Source organism: Xiphophorus couchianus, chromosome 24, assembly GCF_001444195.1.
Source record: "Xiphophorus couchianus chromosome 24, X_couchianus-1.0, whole genome shotgun sequence".
In the NCBI taxonomy this organism is placed as follows: Eukaryota; Metazoa; Chordata; class Actinopteri; order Cyprinodontiformes; family Poeciliidae; genus Xiphophorus; species Xiphophorus couchianus.
In genome coordinates this window covers 7,294,047-7,307,099 of record NC_040251.1, presented here as the reverse complement: position 1 = coordinate 7,307,099, position 13,053 = coordinate 7,294,047, and the positions used below count along the sequence as shown (strand labels likewise).

At 38.6% G+C, this 13,053-nt stretch overlaps 1 protein-coding gene across 1 annotated transcript; it reads left to right on the top strand.

Moving 5' to 3' along the window:
- Positions 1-2,388: 2,388 nt before the first annotated feature.
- mapre1b (microtubule-associated protein, RP/EB family, member 1b) lies at positions 2,389-12,332 on the top strand. Its single transcript, XM_028011182.1, has 7 exons — positions 2,389-2,566; positions 5,830-5,960; positions 7,041-7,186; positions 7,289-7,490; positions 7,598-7,707; positions 9,019-9,171; positions 10,215-12,332. The coding sequence occupies exons 2-7, from the start codon at positions 5,840-5,842 to the stop codon at positions 10,257-10,259; spliced, it is 777 nt and encodes a 258-aa protein (XP_027866983.1). The 5' UTR covers positions 2,389-2,566; positions 5,830-5,839; the 3' UTR covers positions 10,260-12,332.
- The last annotated feature ends 721 nt before the right edge of the window (positions 12,333-13,053 follow it).

Below are 13,053 nucleotides of genomic sequence, written 5' to 3'. Positions count from 1 at the left end.
TGAAGCCATTTTGTGTTAAGGTGTGAGGTGGTCTCGTCTTGGCAGACTGGACGGTTTCTCAACAGCTTTCCTAAGATCATCCTGAAACATCTCTTGATCTTCCCTTTAAGACCTTTGGGCTTAGATTTTGACTCAACTGTGTTGACAACGGCAACTTTGTTGGATTTGTCACTAGCCTGGAATATAACAAGGTCCCTTATCATCAAGCGGGTTTCTGACACTATATTTTTCATTATGTACATGTAAGGTACTTCCTTGGTGTAATTCCTACTAGGGTCGTTGAAGTCTAAGCTGGAAGGGACTTTATTCATCACATGTTTCACAATTAGCCGATTTATATTCTCGGTATGTTCAGTTCTGTAGTCTCCTTCGACATTTAGGATTTTCGCGAACGTGTCGGGGACTTTGTTGCCCACAATCGCCTTTACGTCTTCAGTGGTGAAGTTTTCCTCTTGGAGTTTATCCAGAACATTGGATTTAAAGATCTCCAAGATGTCTCCCATAGTCTTGAACAGAAAGCAGGTGGTGATGCCACCTGGGTTTCCAGTTGCCAGATGTTGACACTCCTTTGGGGTCAGGATTTCGAAAAAACTGAGGACCCCAGGGGTCAGGGTTTGGACTGTGATGATCTGGGTTTCTTCAGACGGGGAACTCATTCTACTTGGGAAAATTGCTTCAAGTTTTCTGCTAAAATAGCGGGAAAAACAGGAACTGGTCCGGGCTCTGCGATAAACGAGTGCAAAGTGACGGTTAGAGAGAAAGAACGAGCAAATAAAGACCGTGACGTATGACGTCCGTTACACGTCATAGGCATCAAACCCGCCCGCATCATAAGAGTCTTTTGCTCGGGCGTGCCGTGGTGGCGTAGTGGTTAGCGCGACCCGTATTTGGAGGCCTTCAGTCCTCGACGCGGCCGCCGCGGGTTCGACTCGCGGACCCGGCGACATTTGCCGCATGTCTTCCCTCCTCTCCTTCCCTGTTTCCTGTCAGCCTACTGTCATATAAGGGACACTAGAGCCCACAAAAATACCCCCTGGAGGGGTAAAAAAAAAGGAGTCCTTTGCTCTCCCGTAATAAGTCACGTTTCCTAGACTTATGTTTATATTTTAAATTATTTGGAAAAAGTCGGGGAGGCGTGGGGGGGGGGGATAAACCGCTGTGACGTCAAACATGTGGACGATCAAAACATGTCATAAAGAGAGAGAGAAAACGCGTTAAAGTCGCTTTAGGGAACCGGCTGCTTTATAAATTCCAGCAAATATCGAGATTTAATGACAGAAAGGTTTATAAAGTAAAAGGCAAAAAGTTTAAAATTTTAGATAAATTTGATTATTTTAAATAGTTTTTGTTCAGTTATTTTTCTGTCACATTTAAATAATATCATCCTACAAATTATTATTCATGTCCTTCTGATTAATCAGTTTAGAAATATTATTCAAAACAAACCGTTCTAATACTGGCTGAGCAGCTGGAAGGCCTCCTTTCCATCACCCTAATCTGCAGTGCAGGATTTCTCTCAGTTTCATTTCCTTTCGTTGTCTTACTGACGACCTGCAGGTTTATCTGCACTTGAAGCCAGAAAAACTCCCTTCAGCTTTTATTGCGTTGAGGTTTCGGCAGGTTCCACCAACTCAAATTTGACCCCTGTGTCTCCACAGAAACGTACGAACTTCGTCCAGCCAATTGCCCATAAATTTGCATTTAGCCATCATAGACACAAAGCAGCTAACTAGCTAAGCTTGAGAGTGCAGTGGCTTCTTTCATGTTAGCCTGCTAGCTAAAGACACTTCCCACTTCGTCCTCACATCGTTTTCTTTAGAAAACCTTTGAAAAAAAAAAAACTAGAGATTTGGGAGGCACCTTACTTTTGGTAGAGTGAAAGAATTACATATAAATAATAGTCCTTTCCACTGGTTTAAACTATTGAATGTAATATAATATTATAATAGTGTCTTTATAATAATATTTATTTCTAAGATAGGCTCTTGTGTCAGAAAATCTAAATCAATGTTAGGGAATAATTAAAACTTTTTAAGATTTCTAAAATCTCGGTTATCCTGAGATCTAATCTGCCTGTGCTTCTACATGAAACAGCACTGTTGGGTTGGAATGGGTTAATGTGATTGGCTGAAACAAGGAAGCTATCTGATTGGTTGCTGATCATTCAAAGACATTTGTGAGGTCAGGGGATTATCAAAATTCACACACAAATGTAGCGCCACCCACAGGCCAGAAACAGCTTGTAAATCAAGATATATTTGTGTTTGCATCAAAAATAAAAGTGTGGATCTTGAACTATGCGTCCGTGAATTATGAGACTGTTTTAGCTCCATATTCTCGGGGTGCGTCGTGACGTACTCTTACGTCTTTACGTAATCTGCTGCGCTGTTCCGCTGTGTTCTTCCGCTGCCGGTAGATTGAACGTGAAACAGCTAAAGAAGAAAAGCAGAAGTGCCACCTTCGGTCCCAGTAAACAAAGATTCGTTTTGTGTTGGTATTCGGAACCACAGCAGAGATAACTAAATACTATCGAGGCCACAGAAGTATAAATTCTGACCAGTTTTAGGTAAGTTAACCATTTTTCCTATGAAACAAACCGGGGTGATTTGAAGCGGCCGCTGGGTGAGGAGCCGAGCAGCTAAAATGCTAACTGGTGGTTTGCTGTCCGGGAGCATGGCTGATACTGGTTAGAGCGGAGCTGGCTGGTTAAACTGGATCAGGCTTCTTGTTTTCAGTTGTCGGGGTCTTAAATAAAATCACATTTGGTATGATTGGGTTGACCAAGGCTCGGTACTGGTTCCAGGGTAACGGAACCTAACGAGGCGGTGCTCCGTCTGGGAGGCTCTGGTTCAGGGCGGGGAAACAGCCTTCATGCTGGCGGAACTGGGCTGCAAATCACAACCCGGTGCTGGAAACGGGTCTAGGATACATCCGCAGTTTCTACAGCCGACCAGAAAACCGAAAATCTCACTATATGAGGTTGTAGCTAGTTAGTAAATCGCCTTATAATCTGATAAGCACATTTATAACGGCTAACTGCTGCTAACGTTAGCTTCCATGTTTCTGATGCGATCCAGACTAAAGAGTTCCCTCCCTGATCCAAAATGCGTCCTGCAAAACATCAGTCTTAACCCAAACCAAGCAGTTTTAACTTAACTTAAACTCTAAAACATGTTTGTTAGTGTTGGCACACAGGAAGAGCAGCTGGTCCGTGTTTAAAACGCAGGCCCGGCTCAGATCTGGGTTAACCTGCGCCCTGCTGACTCAGATACAGCTGGGCTTTCTCTCTCATACCACAACTGGCTTTGTTAAAAACAAAAATTATGCATTTACTCATCTATGATTTGTTATAAGTGAAGAAGAGAGGAAAAAAGGCTCCCAGGTTTGTAAGGGTTACCAACTGCTGTTCTGAGTCAATTTACTTAATTTTCCTTTGAAAATCAGAACATTTTGCAAAGAAAAATTTTATTTTTTCTTACACATTTCTAATAAAGGATTTGCAAATGTTCTTTAAGTAAATATTTACTATTTTAGATTTTCTTTTGTGCTGTTTTTAAAAAATGAATTTTCTCAATTAACTGTCAGAATAATCGATTACTAAAATGATCGTAAGCTGTAGTGATAAGTTGTTATTGTGTACTGGTGTTGTTGCTAAAAGCAGTAAATCTGGTTGTGTTTTCTTTATGTCATATGGAATAGAATAGAAATACCACTTACTGTCACTGACAGACAAATACACTCACATTATTAGATTGAAAATATAAAAGACTGCACCTGAAGATCAAAAGGTTTATGAAACTGTAACCAGCAAAAGCAAATAAACACATTTAAGGTAGTAGCACTGTAACTTGTGTAATCAGAAACCCACTGATTTTATCCATCATGGCAGCTGTGACCCTCTGATACCATCAGACTGACTCTTATTTACACCTGGCATTAAAATCTGACCTTAATGATCAGATCTGTTAGCCGCTTTCCATGCAAATTCACTGATAACGACGTCAAACAAAGGGCTATCAACAGGCCGGATGAACGGTGGAGGAAAATACATGATTCTTTTACATGCCATCCATAGAGCAACTCGTTAATTAACTAAACAAAACCTGGAGATGTTAACATTCTCATAGTCAAGCTAGCGTAACTGACTTGCCACTCTCCTTCACTATTGTTTTTTCTTAAAACTTTTCCTGACCTTTTTATTTAAAACGCTGCATCCCTTTTTCTTTCATATAGCAGCCATAAATTTAAGATTTAGCACGCTGTGTTGCCAGCTTGTCCGCTAAAACCAATGCTAGTCCTCAGCTAGCAGCCTTTTGCCCTCCAGCAGGGAGATGGGGCGCGATCTAAACGTCACGCTGTTGGGATCTGTACCTGAGTCAGAACCACAGCTTTTAATCTGTGGACCAATCAGCAGGTTTATGTAATCAATGACAAATTCAACAAGAGGTTTAGCAATTCATTAAGGTAAAAATAATTATTTAGGTTTATAGTATTTTATTTTTCATTGTGATCCAGGTAATAACTGCTACTAAAAGGAAGTTGGATCAGAAAGACATTAGAGCGGTTCCGTTCATTTAAAATCAACATCCAGTGCAGCTTTAATGACATGCAGCGCCGTCTGCATGTGGTTTATGTTGCCTGTTATATCATAAGCGTCTCAGAGTCTGACTTTGCAAAAAATGGATGGAGGCACTGCAGGAAATGACCTCATCTGATGGAGGAACTGGTGCTAAATAATACAGCATGTTGGGCAACAATTTTTATATGACAATATTTAAATGTTCAGTTCAGCACAAACATGCTTAATTCAACCCAAAGGGAATTTAATTACCGTAGTTGTAGTGACACATTTCATCCAAGTATCTAAAATTGTTGCAATAAATCAATTAATCGCATAAAAAATTAAAACAAACTCAATTATATCCATTTCTTTTGATATGGATATGGATATGATAAAGTCTTCAGTTCTGGTGTTTTGGTCTCAACTCGCTTTTATTTTGAAGGAGAATTTTGCTTATGGACTTCATAATTTGTTGTTTCTGTTTTTCTGCTTATTTATTTGGATATTTAAAATGTCCAGTTTTGATTTTTGAGATTATTATGCCATTACCATTATGTTACTTGAAAATGGTCTCAAATTGATAATATTATTGTTTATTGTGATAACTTTTGGGGAAATTTGTTTAAATTTGTTACTGCGGGTTTATCGTAGCAGTCAGTCTTTCAGCTCATCTGAAGGAGCCTCTGACTGAAGACTATTGTCGTCTCATAACTTTGCTGACATGCTAACAGAGACGATATGTTACAGTAACATGTCCTAAGTGGCCGTCAGTTGTTAGCTAGCTCTGCTAATCCACCTCATTTGCTTTTGCCGCTCCTGTTTGAATCTCTCTGGCTGTTTGGTTTGAAATCCAGGCAGGTAGACGTTGCAAAGTAGAAAATAAAAACTTTCTGCAAAGTAAAAATACTCTCCTTGGGGTCAAAGTTTAGGCATTATTTGAGCTTTCCAGATGCTAATCAGCTGTAAAATGGCACCATTTTTAACTCAGTTATGCATCATAGTTGTCTGAAAATAAAAAAAATGTAAGAGCAAAATACGTCCAGCTCCACAGCTTCCAGAATAATAAAAAAGCAACAATTCAACCAAAAAAAAAATGAGAATAGTCAAGAAAAGTAAGAAATAATCCATGAGAGTCGTTTTGTCTTTTTTCTCCAAGCTTCTTTGAAAGACAAAAGGGAAGCGTAATCTCTGGTTCTCTGTGCACACATTGTTTAAATTGGGCTGTTCGTTTTGGATCTGAAGCAGTAATCCGCCATCTTCTTTTGCAGGTGAGCCAGGATGGCGGTGAATGTTTATGCGACGTCAGTGACCAGCGACAACCTGAGTCGGCACGACATGCTGGTGTGGATCAATGAGTCTCTCCAGATGAACCTCACCAAGATAGAAATGTTGTGTACAGGTAAGGACAGAAAATGAGTTCATGTGAAATTAATTCTTCAAAGCTGCGTTGTGAAGTTAAATCGTCAGGCAGGAGAAAAACCGGTGACCCAGTTTGAGCTTAATGAGCACGGATGAGCCAGCAGCAATTAGCGAATACCTGGTGGAGCAGCTGAGCTCATTGCAGGAGCTGCTTCTCAGTTTTTACTTCTGGTGAAAACGTTGAAGGGTTAATAGAGCAGCCATGTTGGGATAACTTCCTGAAGGCGGAGCTTCTTAAAGAGACAGAGACCCAATTTCAGTCATATTTGATTTATACATCATTTTTTATTACAAGTGAAAGAAGAATAGTTACTTAATTGTGCTATAAAATTGCACATTGTCTGGAAAATGCATAATACTGTGACTTTTCAGACCCTTCGAGCAACTTTTTCAGAAAAGCAACAAATCTAGCAACATTTTTTTTACAAAGAGAAGTCAATTTTTTAAATTTAATTTTAGAAGAAGTTGCTTTATGTAAAAAAAAATATTCCTTGAAATATTTGCCTTCATGGAACATTTTTGTGTGGATTTAAAACAGCAGCATTTTTTAATCCCTTTTACGTCATAAAACACTCATTCTTTTAGCATGTTTAATGTTTTTTATGGCAAATCTTGTGGCTGCACCTCCTTCCTCGGCTCTGCGCTGCAGAAAATAAACCGGGTCCTTTCAGGACTTAAACTGAGCAGCTGTCCAGCACCTTTTAGAGAAAGTGTCCCGTGTTGCAACATGGGCAATAAGGCGAGACCAGGCAGGTTTATTTCTACTGTGTCAGAGCTGAGGAGCTTCTACTCCTTTGTTTAGTTCTGGTTGTGGGAGCGTTGAATAAACAGGTGTGTGCTCATCTGAGGGTTGTAGGCGGTCCGCACCAGACGAGCCTTAGTAATAAAAGCAATAATAAAAGTAATGATAAACTGTTAAGAAGCGCTGCCTGGAATCGATCCGTGTTCCTGGAGTCGGTCAGGACTCTGGCAGCAGGACGGTGAGGGAAAGAGCCATTTGGTTCATGTTTACAATTTAAAATGTTCCAGAAGTTTCTAATGCAGTTTTGCTCCTGCTCAGGCGCCGCCTACTGCCAGTTTATGGACATGCTGTTTCCCGGTTCCGTGCCTCTGAAGAAAGTCAAATTCGGCGCCAAGTTGGAGCACGAATACATCCACAACTTCAAGCTTCTGCAAGTTGGTTTCAAGAAGATGGGTGTGGATAAAGTAAGTTCACTCAAACTTAAAGGGATAGCCGCCGGGCTAGCCACGCCAGACCGGATCCGTTTGCCGTCGGTCGCTCTGATTGGGCCGTCCGTCTTGTTTCAGATAATCCCAGTCGACAAACTGGTGAAGGGGAAGTTCCAGGACAACTTTGAGTTCGTCCAGTGGTTTAAGAAATTCTTTGACGCCAACTATGACGGGAAGGAGTACGACCCTGTGGCGATGAGGCAGGGCCAAGAGACCATGCCCATGAACAGTCCCACCACGTCTGCACTCAACAAGCTCCCCAAGAAGACCCTCAACCAAGGTGGGAGGTCGTCCATTGATCAGATCGATCGGTGGTCCGTCTGATCAGTTGGCCTCGGACGTCAGATCGATCAATGTAATCAGAAATCTCCCTGCTTCTCTCATCAGCTACCCAGAAGCCTCCAGTTGCAAAAGTTGCTCCCAAGTTGGCTCCTGCTGGGACCCGAAAACCGGGAATGGGAGGCGGTGATGAAGAGAGGGCGGAGCTTATTAATGAGGTTTGATTTGATTGGCTTGTTACTGGTGGGCATTCGTCAAATCGTTTATCATAAAAATGTTCTTGTCATAAGAATTTAGATTTCTTGAAAAATTTTAATTAGTGATGTTAAATAAAAAAGAAAACTGGGCTGGACAATATGACAGAAAAACATATCACAGCGTTTCATATCAGACGATATCAATAATTATTGATTAGTTTTTTGTTTTAAGTATTTGAAGTACAGCCACACTGGTGGAGTGACCTTCCTGTTCTCCACAGTTTTAATTCATGTTGTTTTTTATTTTTAAGCTTTTTAAGAAACCTTATAATTCCCTACCCTGTGGAAGTTACTCAGCGGGTTGTTGCTAGGTAACCGAAGTTTGGGGGAACTTGAAACTGCTTCTTACTTAGCAGGCTGTTGCTAGGTAACCACAGAAGGAGTGGGTTAAAGCCACTCTCTTTGCTGATTGGCTGATTCTCCAGAATGTTCTGGATCAAAGTTCAGTGAATATTCTATATAATGAATATTGAATTTTCTGTCAGACTTATTATCTATTGATATTGATCCATGTGTATCTAGATGTATATTATTGATTTTTTGTCCAGCCCTACTGACAGTTTAATCAGAAATATAGTTTTACTATTTGTTTCACGAGCTAGTTGGTTAAAAAATATGATTAAATTGAGTTACTGTGTAACGTATTGGTATAAATCACACTTTTTTAAATAAGTGATGAAGTTTATTTGAAATGGGAATGTTTTTGTGTTTGTGGTATGAAAACTGTGCTGTACAGATGAGATGATATTTTATTCATCCCCTAAAAAACAGAAATATCTTTTTTTTCTTTTCTTTTTTTTACCCCTCCAGGGGGTCTTTTGTGGGCTCTAGTGTGCCTTATGTAACGGTAGGCTGACAGGAAACGGGGAAGACATGCGGCAAATATCGTCGGGTCCGGGAGTCGAACCCGCGACGGCCGCGTCAAGGACTCAAGGCCTCCAAATACGGGTTGCGCTAACCGCTACGCCACCACGGCACGCCCCGGAAATATCTTTTTAATTTGCATCATTATCACAATAGTACCACAAAATATGGCGATAAAAGTCTAGTTCCACATCACCCAGCGCTACTTCCACCCACATTTCCACTTTTATTAATATTAATTTTATCAATATTTATTATTTAATTTTCCTTTGGGATCAATAAAGTAATTTTGAATTTTGAATCAACTAATATTTCCGAGTCTTTATGACGCTAATAATTTAACTTTAAAATGGCTGATATGTGCTTTTACAGTAAATCTTTTACCTTTTTCTCATCCTGTACCCACAGATAGAGATTCTGAAATCTACCATTCAGGACATGGAGAAGGAAAGAGACTTTTATTTTGGTAAGTTGAGGAACATTGAGCTGATTTGCCAGGAGAAAGAAGGCGAAGGCGACCCGACGCTGCAGCGGATCGTCGACATCCTCTACGCCACAGACGTGAGTTCAGCTCTTCCACCAATTCATGTTTTAATTTCTTCACACAAATTATTAACACAAATCCAAAACAAAACAAGTCTGTTTCACAACTGTTTAGATCCATAACAGCTACAAATCCATCCTGAACCTGACCAGTTAAACTGGTTATTAACCAGTGGAATAACTGGAAAACTGGCTGAAATCTGATGGGATTAATGTAAAAATATTACATATTTTCCTATCTAAGGAGATGATTGCAGTGGAAAATGTACCTGTTAACACATTTTCCACCACAGAACTCATTGCCAATTCAGAAGAGGCAAAATTTATGCTAAATAAATGTTAAAATTGTTGAATAGTAAATAAAAGTAAGGAAAAAAATAATAATGCAAGTACATATTATCTAATATCAAAAATGTTTTAATTGTTAAGTAACATTTTACACTGCAACTGCATTTAACTATCCAAAATACATGAACAAAACATCAATAATTGAAATGGATTATGCAATCTCTGTAAGCAAAAGTCAAAAATTAGCTAGAAAAAAATCTGAAATTTAGAATTTTTGATTTTCTACAAAAATCATGAAAATTTCAGTTTTAAAAGTAGAAAATGTTTAACTATTGAAGCCGAGATTTTTTTTCTGGAAAATTCCTGAGATTCATTCAAATTTTCTGAGTTTTTTCAGCAAATTTTTGACCACAAACTGAGATCAATAATAATGTTTTCATCTTGGACACCAGTTTCAACTAATATAAAAATAGTGCAGGCACATCCTCTCAAATACAACAAAAACATTTAACCATAGAAAATAAACAAAACATCAATAATTAAAATGGATTCCGAAGTCTGTTAAAAAATTGACAGGGAAAACAAGCAAAAGAGGCAGGTGGTGCAAACCGTTTTTTAACAACATTTAAAGCAAGTAACAATATGGATTAATTAATTGATCTCATGTCAATTAATCGTGTGACAAATAGATTTATTGCTGTTTCTGAGGCAAAATGTCACGGGATCGTTTGGGATCTAACCGTTCGACTCTTTCCTGTCGCCGTTTCCTGCAGGAGGGTTTCGTAATACCGGACGCCGAAGAGCAGGAGGAGTTTTAATCCGAGCGTCTCCTCCACCTTATCAAGCCACGGCGGTTTGGTTTCGCCAAGCCCTCTCTATAATCAACGAAGCCTCTGTCTCCAGAACCAGAACCCGACCCCCAGCACTGCTCTGTAATCCAGTCCTTCCCAGAACCAGACCCACGTCAGGAAACACCTGGTTTTTGCTCCGGACTCGAGTGTAAAAAGCATAAGCGATGTTGTATGTGTGTGTGTGTGTGTGCGTGTGTGTGTGTGTTTAAAAGCCTGTTGGATGCAAATGAAGAATCTCGTCCTGATGACCCGGTCGACCCGCCGGCGCTTTTCTCCAAACTAACCCTGAATGTTTCGTTTCTGACCATAAAACTCTTGAGTTTCATGTCGTATTTTATTTCCTACATGTTTTTTTCTTTCATTGTTTTCTGTTCGTTTCGAACCAAACAAATTATTGGTACGACGGCATGTTTGGGCCGCTGTAAATTAAAAGAAAAAAGGAACAGTAAATTTCTGCCTAAACATCTAGACATTTTGAGATTAATCTCAGAAATTTTATAAAAAGAAAATAATGAATGAGTTTCAAAAATGTAGCATTTACTAGAAAGAAACTTGAAATTTTCTCCAAAAAAAAGAGAAAAGGAAAAGAAATACATGGAAACGTCTGAGTTTCAATAGTATAAAATTTCCAGCTATTGAAACTCAGAAGTAAGCCTTTTGTAGAAGATTTATGACATTAGTCTGAAATGTATTTTTTTTTTCCCTAGAATATTTTGGACACTTTTGGAACTAAGAAATTTCGCCTTTTTTTTTTTTTTTTTTTTTGTAGGAAATTTTTGTTTTTTGTCGTAAATTTACCCTTTTTATCTTTAAAGTCTTGCTCGCCGCCATGGATTTGGATGTTTTGATGGTGAAATGGTTTTGGTTTCCCTGAGCCTGCAGTACTAAAGCGGCCACCAGGGGGCAGCGGTGGGGCGCTATCTGGCTGCTTTAATTTCATTCCTTCATGTCTGCTGGTTTTGACCAAAGCGCCCTCTGTTGTCCTTTCCAGGTATTGCAGCTTCTTGTAACCCGAATCAAACCTGAATTTGCCAGGAGGCTTTCTCCTCCTGGATTGTTTTGATTCCTCCATGAAGTAAAGATAAAAGAACACGCTCTGCGTACATTCAGACTGAAAATCTTCACGTTTAGTTTGGCACAAAGCAAGAGGCTTGTCTCTTGCTTACAACATACAACATTTGGTGCAAAATGTTGTATGTTGTAAGCAGTCGTCTCGTTTTTCTTCCTTTCATACCTTTATGTGTTACTGCGTGTTTGTTTGTACAACCCACCAGTTCTCTCAAAACGCTCAAAATTTCTCAGTTTTAAAAATGTGGAATTCCTAAATCCAGGAACAAAATGTGGCTTCATCTTTTGTTTAAAGTTGAAGGAGACGGTGGAGCTGAACTTAGTAGAAAGTGCTGACCGCTCCTGTTCACCTGTAGCCTTTAAGATGGCCTCCTCCATAAAATCTGGGAATATAATGTAGAAAACAACCAGTTCTAATCATATTTAATCTGCATTCTGGGTTCAGTTGGAGACCGTTTCTTCAGACTAATGTAACTGTCACATTTCTTTCTAATTTAACCAAAACACTGGTGTTTAGTCCTGTTAGTGGAACGTTTTTCTTTTCAATGGCCTTATTCATAAAAATATGTTTGTCAAAAAAAGTTTTTTAGGTTTTTTTTTCTGAATAAATGTGTGGTGTTGAAGCTCCAAACACTGCCAAGAGGAGTGGATGCAGCCCAGAGGCCTTGATTTTCTCTATTTATTACTACTTGCCTTCACTACGAGCAAACCGTATGAAATTACAGAACAGTTTTTTAAATTCTTTTCTATCAAAAATGTGATTTTTTTAAACCCGGTTTGTAAGCAAAGTAAATTTTGTCTTGTTAGATTTTCATTTGTTTACCTGGTTACGATATTCAAGCTGTATTTTGGAGAGAAAAAATCGAGCAGTTACGCTTTTGTCGGACCAAACATGAAGCCTGAAGGAAAAAATTTAAACTCAGAAACATTTCAGGCTGCAATTAAAACCTAATAAAGAATCTCAATAATTTACCAAGACTTTTATTTTTCTGATAAACGGTTTAATTTTCTGTAGACGTCTTAAGCTGGCAGGTCTGGAACAGCCACTAGAGGGCGGTAGCCGTACTTTGAGTAAGAGTGCACCGATTTCTAAAATCCTGACCTACTGATACCGATTTTTCTTTTTTTATGACAAACAATTAGGGAATTGCAGGTAGAAGGGGGGAAAAAGAGTAATTTTCCACCAAAAAAGTAAAAAAAAGTTGTTTAGAAATGCTAAGGTTTGCTAGAAAAAAAGATCCAAAATTTTGATATTGATCTTTGAAATTTTTAAAACAAATTCTGAGATTAATCTAAAACATTTTCTAGAAAACGTGAACATTTCTGAGTGTTAAAAGTAGGAAATATTTAACTTTTGAAATTCATAAATTATGGAGGGTTTTTCTACAAAACATTTCAAAATAGAAAAATTTCTAAATTTTTCTAATTTTGAAACTCAGAAATTTGTAAGTTTATTCTAGAAAATTTCCAAGATTAATCTAAAAATGTTTTAATATGTTAATTTGTCACTTAAGTTTTTTCTAGCAAATTTTTAATTCAGACAATTTTATTTTAGTGAAAAGTCACTAAATTTAGTGACAAAGTTGCAAAGCGAAGGTAGAAAATATTGTTTTCTCAAAGGTCCCAAATTTTGAGGCAGTTCAAACTCTTATCACGGTCACAACAGATTTAACAAATGTTAAAAAGCATCACT